Genomic DNA, 15404 nt, shown 5'->3' on the forward strand with positions numbered 1-15404 from the left:
TTTCTTGGCAGTGACCTTGTTAAACTGGTTATTCTGAATTTATGGAAGTAACTAATACAGAGAATGGTGTGTTTTCTTCCAGACCTCAGAATATATCATTCAAGCCTATAAGTATGGTGCATTTGAGAAGATCCCAGAATTCATTGCATTTAGAAACAGGCTGAACTCTTCCCTTCACTTTGCGCAAGTTCGGACAGAACGGATGTTGTTAGACCTCTTACTTGAAGCAAATATGTAAGTACAGCAGCAGTAATAAGTGCAGCACCTTGCACATGAAAAAAATGGAGATTTGTGCATAAGGTAGAACACTGGCCAAGTGAGACTGTGGTGAGTTGCACTTGCAGCTTTTCAGCAGAAACCTGTGAGCTGCGTGTCTCTGCTTCTGATTTGCTGTACCCTTCAACATCCTTGTCAGTACCTATGTGTAATGTTTCTGACATCTAAATAGTTGAATGGTGGAGAGAATGTGGTCTGCTAGTGAGCTGTGTTTTCAATTTCCAGTTGATTTAATGTTGCTTGCTCTTACATACAGATCAACCAGTTTAGAAGAAAGTATAAAGTCCATGGGTCTGAGCCCAGAGGAGGATGACATTCCGTGGAAAGATCTGCGTGACAACAGAGACCTGACAGTCTTATTTAACTGGGATCCAAAAGACAGGTGAGTAGAAATACTCTCAGCTGTAGAGGCTCACCTTTTTCTTACAGCACACATGGCGAAGAAAATCCTTTCAGGGCAACTGCCAATTTTAAAGGTTCTCTAGGCTGGCTAACTGCAGGCTTAACAAGCATCATTCACCACTTCTAGCAGTGCTGTCTTTTTACATATTAATACAGTTTTCTGTATTTCTGAGCGCTCCTCCTTCTTCATAGAGCATTCGGTAGCTTTGAGTAGGTTTTTGTACCCGAGTGAAGCTTGCTACTTTGCAAAATTGAAGCGTTTGCCTGAAAACATTTGGTGCCTTTCTCTAGGGACATTTCTGAAGAACACAGGAAACTCTCGCTGGAGGAAGAAACCATGTGGTTGCGAATCCGATCTTTAACTTTAAGGCTAGTAAGCGGACTCCCAACTCTTAGTCACACTATTCAACCAAAGAACTCTGAAAAGACTGCAGAGAACGGCGTCTCATCCAAGATTGATACAATTCGATCCCTGCTTCAGCATCTGGAAGCGGCAGTGGATTCAGGGAAGAAGTTTCTAGAACAAAAAATTCAGGTACCCGTTAAGGAAAAAGCTATCCCCAAATATTAAATGAACGTGAATGCAAGCAGAGAAACTGAATGCATCTTGTAACGTCCAGCAGGCTGCAGAGTGCACTTAACTGACCCTGAGTTTGTAGTGTATGAATCTGACTGAGAGATGTGCCAGAGACAAACACTGTATTCTGGATAAGGAAAAGCTGCAACACCTTTTATCTTTTTCTTTGCTTCTTGCCTAGTATCCTGTCCTTGGCCCTCCTCCTACCCGAATGGCTGGCTTCTTCAGTAATGGCAGCTGTCAATGCCAGACTAGCTTGTTTTATCTTGTTAGTGATATTTATGAACTAGATACCAATGGCTTAGGTAAGTGTTCGAGGGGCAGGGGTTTAACCCGCTTGTCATGATGTGTGGTGGGAGGGAGTGAGATGTGCCTCCATATAGTTTGAAAACTGCTAGGCATTGGATGATGTTGACCCACACTGTTACTAGTGTGTTAACTTTGTGAATGACACTACGTTATCTGGGAGACAATGCCTTAATTTAATGTTTTACATGAGTCTTCATCTTTGTACAGTGTATGTTGATGCAATACTGGATCCTCTTTGAAAGCAGTTGCATTCACTTTTGACTGCTAAGTCTAAATTACATTTAAATGCCTCTTGGTTTTCTGGAAGCAGAAAATACAAAAACTTGTAGTTTATAACTTTTTTTCTTTTTATTTCCAGAAGATTCAGCAGAAATCCAGGAGAGGATAGGGAATAGTTTCAAGTCTTTAGTAGAACGACTGACAGGTAAATGGTAACTCCAGAATAAACACTGGTAGCTAGGGTAGTGCTTCATGGTGCTCTGAGGATGTGCTGCTGAGCATGCTGCCGTTACAGGGAATGTGTTAATGCATCTGCAGATTCCTTTGAAAGATACTTGAGAAAAAGGCTGAGATTCCCCTTGGCTTGTCTGATCATCAAGCTGTTGCATGCCACAGCATGTCTTTATGTCCTGTCATTTTGCTACCTTGCAGCCTAGTTTTAGGAACTTGTCTCCCTGGTGCTTGGTCCAGGTGTGCTAATAAATGGTGTGGAGATACTGTTCATAATGAAATACAATTCAGAGGAAAATTGAGAGCTGGACCTTCTCAAGAGGCTTTGGCCAGACTTACCATTAACTGTTTAGTGGTCAGTCCTCTGACAGCTTTGCACACTATGCTGAGATATATACTGTACAGAAAATATGCATTTAAGTTCATCTGTGTGTCTTGAATAAGGCTTTTATTTTTTCTTTTCAGAATTGTTCAGTAAATGTAAAGGTGATTTGATTGAAGTCAGAGATGGCACCTTGAAAACTCATCCAGACCTGTTAGAAAACCTAGTCTTCTTTGTTGAGGTATTTTTTTTTCTTTGGAAACTAGAATTTTTGGAGTACTTTAGGGTAGAAATGCTAGGACTAAAACACAATGAAAGTTCTTTGATCACAGTCGCTCACAAAAGCAGAGATTTTTGTTGCATATTCTAACTAGTCTGAGTCTTATCAGTAGGAACACTGAAACAAGTTTGGAAGCCTCCTGTAAATGCAACTTGTAACGTACTTGTACCTTTTTTCCAGACGATCTCCATTGCCCTGTGGGTTTCAAGTTACTGTGACAGTGTCCTCCGACCTTTTAAATCCAACCTGCAAAAAAAGAAGAAGAAAAAAAAAGAAAGCAGTGTAGCTATGGTAGAGACAATATTCCTTTTTCTCCCCCGCCCCCAATCCAATAGCATATTTATACTGAAAGAAAAATCAGGATAGATAACATGTTTATAAACTGGTTTTGCATAAACTTTGCCTTGTAGAGGCTGATACAGGGTAGAGATTACTCAGTACTAATTTCTGAAACTCCTTTTCTATTGAAAAATCAAATGATGTGCCACATTCTGATATCACATGACAGCTTTTTAATAGGAAGCACAGTTTACAATATCAGAGGCCTTCCTGCCTGGAACGCATTACAGTAAACTTGTTAACTGGTAGTGTTTATCTGGGTAGGTAGATTATAATAGTTCAGCATTTGAGGGGAAAGGACTAGAATGACAGTATAAAGTGAGTTGTCATATAGAATAGTCATCAATATGTGTTTATAAATTAAAGATATGTGTTTGTTTTATAGCCGCCTGTATTTACACACTTTCTGGATTATGTTAATGAACTACAGACGTTAACTTCCAATGTAATAGATCACATCAAAGGGCTTGAAATAATTCTGACTGCACTAAAACTTGAGGAGCTGTCCCTCAAGGACACTCTGCTTTTACAGGTAAGAGCTTGTGTTACTGCTTTTGTGCTCTGTACATTTCTGTGTGACCGATAACAACCTGTATGTACCTGCCTGTGGGATAATGTTGAAAGCTGCTTTTCACCAAAATGTTTTACTGGAAGCAAAAAAAAGACGAAAACAAACAAAAGCCACTGGTTATGATTGGCTTAATTGCTCTTAAGCAGAGGTTAGGGTCCAGACTGCTAGAAAGCTTAGTTTTGGAGTGGTGAGTTAGGTTGTGCTTTTTTTACGGTGACTTTGTCTCATCTGATCAGCTCCAGCTCACTATGCAAAATCTCAAAAAATGAGATCTAAACACGGGAATTTGAAAATATTTTCACTTTATGTAGTCTGTGATGTAACTTACTCTATTATCTGTTTTAGCATGATGGAGGCAAAATATGTATTTCAGAAAACATTTGAGATTCACCTACTGCTGCTTAGTCACTTCCCTGGAAACAGTTACTTGATCTTTATGGAAAAACAAGTGGCAGCTCCCCCCTCCCCCCCCAGCCCCTAACTATACAGGGAGAACTAAAGGGAGGAGTTATAGGTGCTATGCATGCCAAACCTCATGCCAGGTGTAGACATGTGAAGCATGGGCCTGCTGAGGAAAGTTAGCTTTCTAAGCCATGGCAATCAGTTAAGTTAAACTTTGAGATAGACAAGTTAACGATACTGTCCAAAGGGATCTTCTAACATTCAGTATGTATTCATTTAAAAACAGTGGTTGAGATCCTGAAAAATATCTTTAAAATAATGACAGTGTCTGGCTAAAAGCCTAGAAATGACTGAAAGCATAAAATTGGAACTTCCTTTATGGTGCTTCTGAAACACGGGGGGATAAAAGGTGCAAGGTACCAAAGGGCTGGAATAGGCATCATCTGATACACAGGAGAGAGGGTCTGGGGGAGTGGCGAGTCATTCTCCTTGTCAAAGGAAGACGGCAGATTCCAGGAGAAAGCTCTGAGAGGAGAGTTGTCTCCTCACCAGCATTAGGTTGGGGGGTGGGAGGAGGGAGTAGGAGAAAGGATGGGTAGATGTTCTGTTACCCAGGACCCACACAGATTCAACAAGGAATCAGCACTTAAGGCAAAAACAGGTCTCCAGGATACGTACCTAAAATGGGAAATTTGACCTACAGTGCATTTGCGTTCAGAATCGTCAAGATGGGAGATCTGAAGGCTTTTGAATTGAGAAAGACTTAAAAGGTGCACCAGTCTTTCAGAGCTGCACTCCTGTCCACCTAAGCTGCTGTTAGCCAGCTTATGTTGTTTTCAGTTACTGTCCTGTTTATTTCATAGCACATTATTTAAAATTACCCTTCTCTTGTTGCTGTATGAGGCAGATGTAGAAGTATCTCATATATACATATATATAAAAAGAGAACTACAAAAACTGATAGAAGGCAAGGAATTTCCTTAGACTGTTTTCAATTCAAATTTGAATAAAAACTAAAAAGTGTGTTTTCTTAATATCATCAAAGAATCTTCACTTTAAAGGGATAAGACACTTTCAGGTAATCATTGATCTCAATTTTTCTGGTTCCTCGCTGAGTCAGCAAATTCCTCTATGTTCCATTTGAAACAAGGCATCAAAATTACCACTGCACAAGGCAGATCTGGAAAAAATTACCATTAGCACACAGATTTGAGCAGAAGAGTCTATGGCAGTCAGCAGCTTTTCCTGTGTTTGCAATGTTTGCTATTCTGTTTGTTGTCTGCATTGTTGCAGTAAATCCAAATAAACGCAGACCATACAGCTTTACTCAGGGCTGTGTTTGCAGCTCTGTCTGTTTAGAGCTAAAAGGTGCTTTTGAAAAAGTCCTGGCGTTCGGGCAGTAGTAAAAATTCCGGCATGATTCAGGAATGGAGTGATACTGGCAATATATTGGCTGCATCTTGTCACTGATATGTGGGTAAATCTCACCAGATTGGTTTACTCAGGCTGTGCCTCAGCATTTTCTGCTCATTATCTGTGTTACATGTCCATAAGCAAAAAGCATCCTGATAGCAAGTCAGCTCTTGACAGAACAGTGGTTGTGGCTGCTGCTTTGGGTATCAGGATTTGCTCTTTCTGCATACAGAAATACAGCATCAGTCAATGATTGGTCAGTGCTAATCTCGCTCTACCTGCAGGAGCAATGCCAACAATTCTGCATGATGCTGGTCCTCCTGAAAGCCTTTTAGCATGGGCATTTCTAAAAACTGTGCCTTAAAGGGCGTCTAATCCCTTTGGGAAAGCTAGCTACCAGTGTTGCTGAATTAGTGACATTGGAACCTGTCCCCAGCACTGCGGCTCCCTGTGCTTTGGAATTTGCTCTAGGAGTCTCTTAGCTGGTCAGCGTTCATTTGCTGTTTGACTTCACTTCTCTGTGTAAGAAATTGCCTACTTTAATAAATACTGACTAAAATAAAATGCTACATACCCTTGTGCAAAGTATTTGTGGCTGAGAGTACATTTCCAGAAGTTTTGAAGAAATGCTAACATGTTACCAGCCCTGTGTGGGCAGTACCGATATCTGCAGGTATTACTGCTGCTGAGCAGGTGCTGCTTGTTCTGTGCTGATGACATTTTCTTTGTAAACTTACACTGTGGTCCTCATGAGTTTCTTATCAGTGTTTGAGATGGTGGGGGAAGTTTAAGGGGAGGATTTCAACACTTGCTGTGGAGTGAATGATTTCTCTTTCGCGTTTTGCAGGAAGAAACAAAGTTTACAAAGACTGTGCAAGGGAAGGTCCGGAGCAGTTACCATCACTCAATTCAGGAAATTGGAGAGCTGCTGAAAAAGAGACTTGATACCATTAAAAAACTAAAGATTTGAGGAATGCATCCTTGACAGACTCCACAAGGGAGTGACACCAGAGTCCCAGACAGAAACAACATCCACTATACCATCACTTTAATCCAGAACTTCCTCATAATGCATGAAGGACTTAAATTCATAAAACGATTTTTTTAGGTATTACAGATGTATTGAGCGGATTTAAATTATTGTACATAAATGAGAAGCAGGGACCCTTATCGGGGTTTGACCACTTTTTATACATGTTCATAAGCATATTGCAACAGGAAAAAATAACTTTCTTCCCTTTTGATCTCTAGAAACAACTGGAGATGGTCTTTAGAAGCAGCAATAGAAATCCAGTGTAAAGCATATATCTCAAAGGAGTTGTATTTTCATCACCATACAGTGTTTATAATTTTTGTATGGTCCTTGCCTTAGAAATGCAGAAGTTGTAGATGCCCGCATTCAGCCACTTCCAATGAAGTGAGCCCATTTTGGAGCTGCCTATTTTGTCCACAAGCCACCGGATCCTGTCTAATCCAGTGTGTTGGTCCTTCAGGGAGAGGCGAGGCTGTGCTGGAGGAGCACCCTCTGCATACAGCCTTCCAGCAGAGCCCAGCCCTCCATCGCAGGGTGGGAGCAAGCCGTGCCTCGGGGTGAGGCAGGTTCCTCTGAGGACAGAACTGCTGGAGGGAGGAGGTGGTGTCACTGTATACACAGGTTGGTTTACATTCAGGAAAAACTGCAGACCTGCTGAGGAGCAGACTTGGACAAAGTTTTAGAGAGACGGGAATCGGTGTTTCAGCAAAAAAGACAAAACCAGAAACCTTGTATATAATAGCTGCAGTGAAGTCTGACTCTGCGGGCTGATTTCATGTCAGTTTAACGTAAAGCAGCAATCATTACTTTTAAAAACTGTATTTAGATTACTGAAACTTGAAAGACTTAAATATTTTAATAGAAATTAAATCCTATTGGCTTTGGTTTTAAGTTGGCAGAGGTAACTTTTGCTTCCGCTGTGGTATGAGGCTGAGAATACTTTTTGTAACTGTATGCTTGCTTTTTGCAGTTGATCTTTGATTATTCGAGCATTAGCTCATTAGGCGTTCTGTTAGAAAGTGCAGTTGCATCATCTGTTCCCACTGAATCTGCATTTCTGCTCAGTTTTTTTGTTTGTTGTTGTTGGGTTTTTTTAAAGGAGTAATGCTACCTAAAATTGGTAGGCAGAAAAGTTACGTGTACCTGCAATACAAGGGACAGGTCAGACTTTACAGATTCCTCATCTTCGGATTTAAAGCAGCTAGTATCTGAAGTCTATATTTAAAGTTTTAAGAGAGTTGACAATCCTACCTCTGTCATCTCTTCTGAATATGTTTTGTTAGTAATGCTAGAATGTTGATGAGAGTATTTTTTTAAAATAAATCCCCTGTATATATATAAAAAAAATATTACATAGCTGCTCTTGCTGGATTTAGTTTTGCTTTGCCCCATCCTGAAAGGGAAAGAATGTCTGCAGGTTGTCTAAATTATGGATGTCCTGATGGTTTAATTGCAATGTCTGGTAAGTGCTCTGGGCTGGAGGAATACCAAAATGTGTTAATTCTGTTTTATAGTAACAGTTTTCCTTGGGGGGAAGGAAAAAAAAAAAAAAAAAAAGAACTCATGTTGTATAGAAATACCTTTTTTGGAAAGAAGGATGTGCTTCTTAAATTAAAGCAAGACTGATGACTCAAGTTGATGCTTTCAAATGTGTAGGGTAAGTGAACAGTCCCATTGCTGAGATGATGCAATTTGTAGATAAGTACTGAGCCAGAAACCTACGCTGCCCCTTTTCATTCAAGGAGGCAGATGGCTGTTGCTGATGTCCCTGTCCCCTTCCTCCCCGGTGGCAATGTGAACTGGAGAGGGCTTTGCACAAACACCAGCACTGAATGCAAAGTTGACACAGCACCCTCATCCAGAGGGGGACAGTCCAGGGGGTGATTTATGCTGAAGTTTCTTTCCACTGCTGCTACAACAGGTTGAACTCAACCAGTCATATCAATAAGCAATGGTGAAAACGTAAGTGATGTGTAAGGTTTATATAACGAAGCTTTTAAAATCCACGTGCCTGAAAGCAGAACTTCCTTTATAAAAAGGTTTTCTACATCAGCTCCCTTAAAAGCAGAATTGAAACTGCTGGGGAGGGACGTGTGTCATCTGAAGCAAAGTCTGAGAAGAGATGGAACCATGGCTTGCTGTCGCTTCCAGTCACAGCATTTGGCATGTCACAGGTCCAGTGTCAGCTGGACACTCAAACCATCCCTGTGCCAGTACAGGGGGAATACTGACTGTTTCTCAGTGTTAGCTGCTGTCCTGTTTCCAGTCTCGGCCACTGGCAAACAATAAGCTTGGCAAACAAATACAATTTTTTGATTACTTGATGTTTTGTCAAACCAGACACCATCTCTTCACAAGCTGTAGTTTCTTTATGGGAGGAAAATGTGTACAAGAATGACTGTGTACTGACTGGGGGCTTGGTTGAGGGAGAGTGCAAACTTCTCTCCCCCTATAAATTGTGTACAGTTAAATATATTATATATTTCTTACAAAAGAGCATTTCTCCCTCCAGAATATGTCTCACAAGGACCTGATAAGAAATTCAAGCTACAACTCATTGCTGCTGTTCCCCCTTTTCCACTCTTGGGATTTGGTTTTTTTTTGTTTCAGATTTTTTTTTTTTTTTGGTGATTAATTGAAAAACACGGGGAGGGAGCTACCAAGACTACTGTTTACAGACTGAAAAAATACTGCTTTTGTACTACTGGGATCATGAGCCACGATCCTTTTACAGATTTCCTTGACTCTTCTCCTTGCTTAAAATTGGTGTCTGATGTAGATAAAGGTCAGAACTCTCCTACCCTGCTTTGTCTACATAAAGGACAAAATGTACAATGCCTGTTTTTGTTGCCCATCATTTTTGTACTCTTTAATTGTTCAAAAATTGCATTTATATTTTGCAATCATTGATAATCATGACTTTATTTTAACTGCTAGTAATCGTAGAAGGGATTTTGTTTTATCTGCAGCCTTATCTGAACTTTCTCTTGGTTATTCATTGTTAACTTATGACTGTAGAAGATATGTATGCCTCAACCTTCTACAGGCTTAAGCAACACAACTGCAACTGATCTGCTTTAAACTGGATGGGTTTATAATTTATATAAAAGTCAGTTTCGTTACAAATTAGTATTGCTGCCTCTTTCATTCTGTCTAGATGTGACTGGCTTTGTCGGCCCATTGGTGAAGCCAGGCTGTCCTGGTGCAGAGCAAGCAGCATATCCAGTTACCTGCAAAGGGAAAGGGTGGAAAGGGGGGGGGGGGGGGGGGGGGAATGTCCACCTTGTGGAAGGGTTCAGAATGATGGCTGCTGGGGCGGGGGGGCCGCAGCTTGGGTTATGTGTTGTTCTCTGACATGCTCATCTGTCAGTCTGCTGTTCAGGCTTTCTGCGTTGCTTGCTTGCACTTCATCCTGCTTTCAGTGATAAGTGAGGGCTGGCAGCGCGCGAGGTGTCTCCTCTAGTAGCACGGAAAAAATGTGCTTGAGAGGGCTGTGGCAACGCTAGGCAGCGCCTGGCCTGCTGCTGTATATAAATAGACACACCAACAGCTGGTCTCGCCTGTCCCAGCTGGTCTCGCCTGTCCCTGCTGCTCTCGGCGTGGCCGTGGCGCGGCAGGCTGTCCCGCACGGCCGGGTCCTGCCGTCACCTGCTCTGCATCTGCTGCCGGCAAGCTGCCCGCTCGGGGTTTAACCTGCCGGCAAGAGCAGCCCGCGTGCTGCCGGCCCAGGGGAGCGGCCGCCCGTGCGACCCGCCGGTTCCCCGCGCGGCGCAGCAGCGGGCCCGCCTCCCGCCCCGAGGCTCGCTGCCCCGGTGCCCCGGTTGGCCGGCGGGGCCGGCGGGGCGGGGCGAGCCCCCGGCGGCGGCCGGCGCTCCGCGCGGTCACGTGGCTCCAACAGCCCCGCTCCCTCCGCGCTCCGACATGGCTGCGGCGGCCGCCGCCGGCTCCCTGCTCCTTTGCCTGCTCGGCCTGGCGCTGCCCGGCGGCAGCGCGCTGCACACCAAGGGCTCCGTGCCCCTCGACGCCATCACCTTCTACAAGGTACGGCTCCCTACGGCGGGCGCTGCCGGATCTGGCCGAGCGCTCGGGGCGGGGAGGCGGGCGGCCGCTTCGGCGGCCATGTGCACCGCCGCGAATGCCGTAGCAACAGGCGGAGAGGCGCGGGGGAACGGTGTGGGGTGCAGGGGGAGCGGAGCAGGCCGCGGGCGCGGGGCCGCCCCCCCCCACACGCTGCCGCCGCCGCCGGTGCGGAGGGGCGCGGGGGCTCGCGGAATGGCCGAGGCGGCGGGCTGGCCGCGCCGCAGCCAATAGGAGAGCGGCAGCCGCGGCGGGCAGCCAATCGGCGCGGTCCAAGTGGAGCCGTGCCGCCGGGGCCCAGGGCAGCGCTGCGGCCGGGGGCGCGGGGCCGGCCCGGCGAGGAGAGGCCCGGCTGCTGCACGGCTCCCCGCCGCTGCGGGAGTGGGAGAGCCGCCGGTGACCAGGGGCAGCACCGTGCAGGGGAGCGAGTGGCAGCCGCCAGCGCTCTCGGTTTGGGCCGGTGGCGCTTTTTTGTTCATAAAACAGACGGCAACAGGCTGCTGCCAGACTGAGGTTTGCACAGGTGTTTTTTTTCTCGGCTCAATCGCTTTCTTCCCAGAGGGTGGCAGGGCTTTGATAAGGCACCGATCCATCCTACGGTGGGATTAAAGCCAGTGCTGTAGCAGTACGAGCTGAAGAGACAACCGTCAGCAGAGCTGGTGGGAAAGCATCTGCCCTAAACAAACTGCTCGGGCCTGAGCAAATATTTCTTGCCACATGCCAGCCCCTCGCTTGATTTTTTTCTGCTGTGACGAACCATTTTTGGTATTGTAACGCTATGGCACTCCACAACCCTTAGGAGCTTCCAGCTCTTCTTCAACAAGAACAATTTGAAGTAATTGGCAGAATGCTGCAAGGGGGGCTTTAAAAGACCAGCAGAAACAGCACAGCTGTAACACCTGCCATGTCCGCTTCTTACCAGGACAGTCAATAAAGTCATCAGCGGGCCCAGGACTGAAGATTTTCATTAACTGTTGCAACCAGCTGTTATGTCAGCACCTGAACAGTGCTTGCCATGTGCTTTGTAGGTGGGGACCCATGTTGCAATCTGGCCCCGTTTGCTAGAAAAACAATTTTGCAAGGTCTTCTCCGGGAGGGAGAAAAAAAATCCCAAACTGGGTGATAGCTCCCCTTTCCAAGCTCATTTGAAAGGGATCTGATGCAGAGCAGAATTCAAAAGCAATGGCACAGGTGAAGAGGAATCAATTAAAACACAAATTCTCCACACCTCCTGCATCTTTGCTTCCTCCCGTGCCACCCCTCTTTCTCATGCTGGGACACCGGAATGACGTTAGATTTGGCCTCTCTCCTCCCGATGTCCCACTGAAAGTCATTTAGCTGACTTCCCTCCAAGATGCTAATCAAATTTTCAAGAAGCAAATCATGTATAATTAAAGTCATCATCAGATCCCCCAAACCTACCACATACCATCTTTATCATTTGGTGTAGGAATACATACACCCAAAGCTCAGTCTTTCCTCCATGCTGCAGTGAGTCATTTTTGAAAGGCCATAATTATAAAATTTCCATTTTCCCTCTGCATCTCCTCACTGCACAGGAAAAGAAGGACAAGCTAAAGGCACTTTAGGTGACTTGTAGGTTGCTCAAACCTGAAATGCTGAAGTTTTGTCTTCTTTCTTTCTTTCTTTCTTGTTTTAGGTAATTCCAAAGCATAAATTTGTCCTTGTGAAATTCGATACGCAATATCCTTATGGTGAGAAACAAGATGAGTTTAAAAAGCTGGCAGAGAGCTCAGGTTCCAGCGAGGATCTTCTGGTGGCTGAAGTGGGAATATCAGGTGAGGAACTCTGGGCAGATTAGTACAGTATGGGTTGGTGTGGAGGTAAAAATCACTGCGATTTCTGAGAAAAAAACAGGCTCTCAGGTAATTCTGATGGTGAGAAGTGAGGTGGGCCCAGCCCTGTCAGAGCGAAACACCTGCTCAGGCTGGCCGCTGAGCTCTGCGGCTGTGCCTCCTGCCAGGAGCGTAGGAGTGCTGCTTATCTCCTTTCAGCCAGTTAATGAAGCAAGTCAGCCTACGCTGCTAAACTGGATGCCACGCTCTGCAATTGAAGCACTTTTTGCCCCCCTTTTTTTTCTCGTTGTCCTTTTCTAGGGAAGAGACCTTACAAGAATCGTGCTTTAGCCACAAGCCTGGTCAAACAAAACACATGTAATATGATTAATTCATTGTAGCAAATGCTCAGTTTATTGCTGGTGAAGCACAGAAAGCGGTTGTTGCGCGATGGCTGGTGTTACTTGATATTCTTGTAATGGGCTTTAGGAGAAGAGCAGTGAAGAATGGATCACTGTCACCTGAATTCACTCTCGCTTTGTAATTAGAATTAAGAATTTAAGCTTACAGGAATTGAATTGACAAATTGGGAAGTTTCACCCACACGGACATTTCTAAACACACATGGATTTAGCTAAGTAGCGTAGTTGAAATCTCTTTAAGTTATATTTTCTGTCCTCAAGAATGAATGCGGTTTATGTAAGATGAGGAAACATCTTGTACCTTGGCACTCTGTCAGAACTAAAACATATAAGTGTACACTTTCTGCACATAGACCACGAAAAAAAATCCGCTTCACTGTAAAATCAAACAAAATCAATAGATGGAGCAAAACAAGGAAAAAAATGTCTATTAACTTCCCATAAGAATGGAGTTTGTACACAGAGGTTCTGTCAGTGTCTTAGGCTGCTGTCACAGTCACAGCAAGGCACCATTAGAATCTTGTATTTTTCTTTGGAAAATCTAACGACAGTTTGCCTTGCACAAATGATTTTCTGGAGTGGTTTTGTTTTAGTGCATGGCATTTCCTGGCAAAGAGGTTCCTGGGATGTGTTGAAACTCTGGAAACAAGTATTTATCAGTTTGTGTAGGAAAGAGTCCTAAATCACCTTTTCCTTTTAATTAACATACTGTGCTTTTCCGTGTTTTTGTTTTCTTTTGACAGATTATGGTGATAAACTGAACACCGAGCTGGGAGAAAAGTACAAGCTGGATAAGGAAAAGTTCCCGATTTTTTACTTGTTCCAGGATGGTGACTTTGACAATCCCTTACCTTACAGTGGCCAAATCAAGGCCGGGGCTATTCAGCGCTGGCTGAAGAGTAATGGCATCTATCTGGGGATGCCAGGCTGCCTGAAAGAGTATGACGTGCTAGCCAGCAAGTTTATGAGCACCACTGAGAAATCGGAACGCCAGTCCCTTCTGAAAAAGGGGCAGGAACGTTTAGAAAAAACAAAAGAAACCGAGAAGAAGTCAGCTGAGCAATACTTGAAAATTATGACCAAGATAGTGGAGCAGGGAGAAGAGTTTGCTGCTAATGAAGTGGTCCGAATCACAAAACTGATTGAGAAGAACAAAATGAGTGATGGAAAAAAGGAGGAGCTCCAGAAAAGCCTCAATATCCTTGCTTCTTTCCTGAAGAAGAATAGTGAAAAAGATGAGCTCTAATATGTTGGAGAACTTTATACAAGCTGTGAAACACTGTCAAGAGTCCTAACCAGTTCTCCTTATGCAAGCAAACTTCCCGCTGACTTCAAGAGATCAGCAGATTTCCTTCTGGTATTCTCAGTTTAGAAGATCAAGAGGAAGACATTCCTTAAGAACACAGTATTCTAAATGTTGGGAAAATTACCTTAAAGCAAGACACCAGTATTGTGTAATACTATTCAATAACAGTGTTAAAGCAGACAAAAAAAAAAAAAAAAAAGCACTAGATTGGTCTGAAGCACATTCCTGGTGGTTTTTACAGCTGTTCCCTGGCAACCAAATAACAAAATTCAGTCTCCATTCCATCTTACATGTTGTAAAAGGTACAGATTGGGTGCCCTGTGCATCCCTACCTTTTCCTGTTCTTAGCGTCCTGGGATTTTATGCTCATTAATCTACCCCTCCTACCTTTTGTTTTCCCAGTAGAGCTCCCTCTCTGAGTCTTGTTCTCCTTACCTGTTGTTGACCAAGACACCCAGAATTTCCTTTTTCTGCCTTCTCCTTCAGTGGCTCCTGTCTCTGTTTGGCTTGGGTATTGGCCAAATGCTGGCAGGCATAGCGAAGAGAGGTCGTCCATGTATCAGAACTTGCCCCTCATCTTCTGGCCGGAGCAGCCATTTCAGCAGAAGTTCTCCTGAAATCCTTTGTGGTACCCCGACAGAGGGAGTGACTTGAGCTCTGAGCAAGGGCAGAGTCTCCTTGAGGTGCTATTACACTTAGTCTCACCAGTTTGTGCAAAACCATGTTTTATTCAGAGGTAAATTTGGTTGAGTTTTCTCACGGCTGAGGAGCACATGCAATGCCTGCACGTTTTGCTTGTCCTTCTCATCCAAGCTTCATTTCCCAGGTTCAAAATAAGAGGGGCAAGACCACCAAGGACAACTGAAAGTCTCAAGCGATAGTTAAGATGAACAAAATATTTTCTGCAGCCTCATCTTCAGAATGATTGACACTGTCAAAGCTACAGCCTCATCAGCATTTGGTAGTTTTAAGTATTTGAAAATGAGGTCTTGTAACAGGAAGCAGAAGTATTTGTGCCCTTAGAAGCCCCATCTATGTAATTTTAATGGAGATACCTTGCCCAGGGATCCTGGTCAGTCCTCAAAACTTGATGCTGCACGTGCTGTTCACACTTGTGGAATTCAGATGGCCACTGGAAGATGCTGTACTCCTGAGGAGGGTTACAGAGTTGAAAAGAGAAACACCTGTGCATTTTACCTTAAGACTAAGCTGAGCAAAACTGATTTCTGTGGGAGCTTTGCTGCCTTTCGAATCCTGGGTGGGTACAAGGAGCAGATATTGCTGCAAGATAAAGTGTATTAATAATGCTATAATAAAAAGTTCCAATTAACAGCTGTTGCTTAAACTGTTTTCTGGAGAAACTGCTGCTGCTTTTTTGAAATGGTTGGAGGGGAAGGCAAAGGCTGATCAGGCAGCTGATGCCACCTGG

At 44.1% G+C, this 15404-nt stretch overlaps 2 protein-coding genes across 3 annotated transcripts in view; both read left to right on the plus strand.

The window, feature by feature from the left end:
• The window catches only part of NAA25 (N-alpha-acetyltransferase 25, NatB auxiliary subunit), a 32210-nt gene extending 22710 nt beyond the window's left edge, over positions 1-9500 (plus strand). For both annotated transcript variants that reach the window (XM_080390607.1, XM_080390608.1), the window contains 9 exons: positions 83-234; positions 533-658; positions 970-1213; positions 1437-1560; positions 1923-1988; positions 2480-2577; positions 2797-2907; positions 3341-3487; positions 6189-9500. In XM_080390607.1, coding sequence (XP_080246733.1) covers positions 83-234; positions 533-658; positions 970-1213; positions 1437-1560; positions 1923-1988; positions 2480-2577; positions 2797-2907; positions 3341-3487; positions 6189-6311 — 1191 coding nt within the window. In that variant the 3' untranslated portion in view covers positions 6312-9500. The remainder of the gene's footprint in view (positions 1-82; positions 235-532; positions 659-969; positions 1214-1436; positions 1561-1922; positions 1989-2479; positions 2578-2796; positions 2908-3340; positions 3488-6188) is intronic.
• A 748-nt stretch (positions 9501-10248) lies between these two features.
• On the plus strand, positions 10249-15307 carry ERP29 (endoplasmic reticulum protein 29). Its single transcript, XM_080390877.1, has 3 exons — positions 10249-10415; positions 12112-12250; positions 13413-15307. The coding sequence occupies exons 1-3, from the start codon at positions 10296-10298 to the stop codon at positions 13913-13915; spliced, it is 762 nt and encodes a 253-aa protein (XP_080247003.1). The 5' UTR covers positions 10249-10295; the 3' UTR covers positions 13916-15307.
• The last annotated feature ends 97 nt before the right edge of the window (positions 15308-15404 follow it).

Source organism: Falco punctatus, assembly GCF_963210335.1.
Source record: "Falco punctatus genome assembly, chromosome: 1".
Classification (NCBI taxonomy): domain Eukaryota; kingdom Metazoa; phylum Chordata; class Aves; order Falconiformes; family Falconidae; genus Falco; species Falco punctatus.

What these genes read in the sequence shown, in the direction of transcription:
- ERP29 (XM_080390877.1), top strand. Translation starts at nt 10,296, where the DNA reads ATGGCTGCGGCGGCCGCCGCCGGCTCCCTGCTCCTTTGCCTGCTCGGC. An exon ending in ACGCCATCACCTTCTACAAG is followed by an intron (nt 10,416 to 12,111) that starts GTACGGCTCCCT and finishes TTCTTGTTTTAG; the next exon opens with GTAATTCCAAAGCATAAATT. An exon ending in GGCTGAAGTGGGAATATCAG is followed by an intron (nt 12,251 to 13,412) that starts GTGAGGAACTCT and finishes TTCTTTTGACAG; the next exon opens with ATTATGGTGATAAACTGAAC.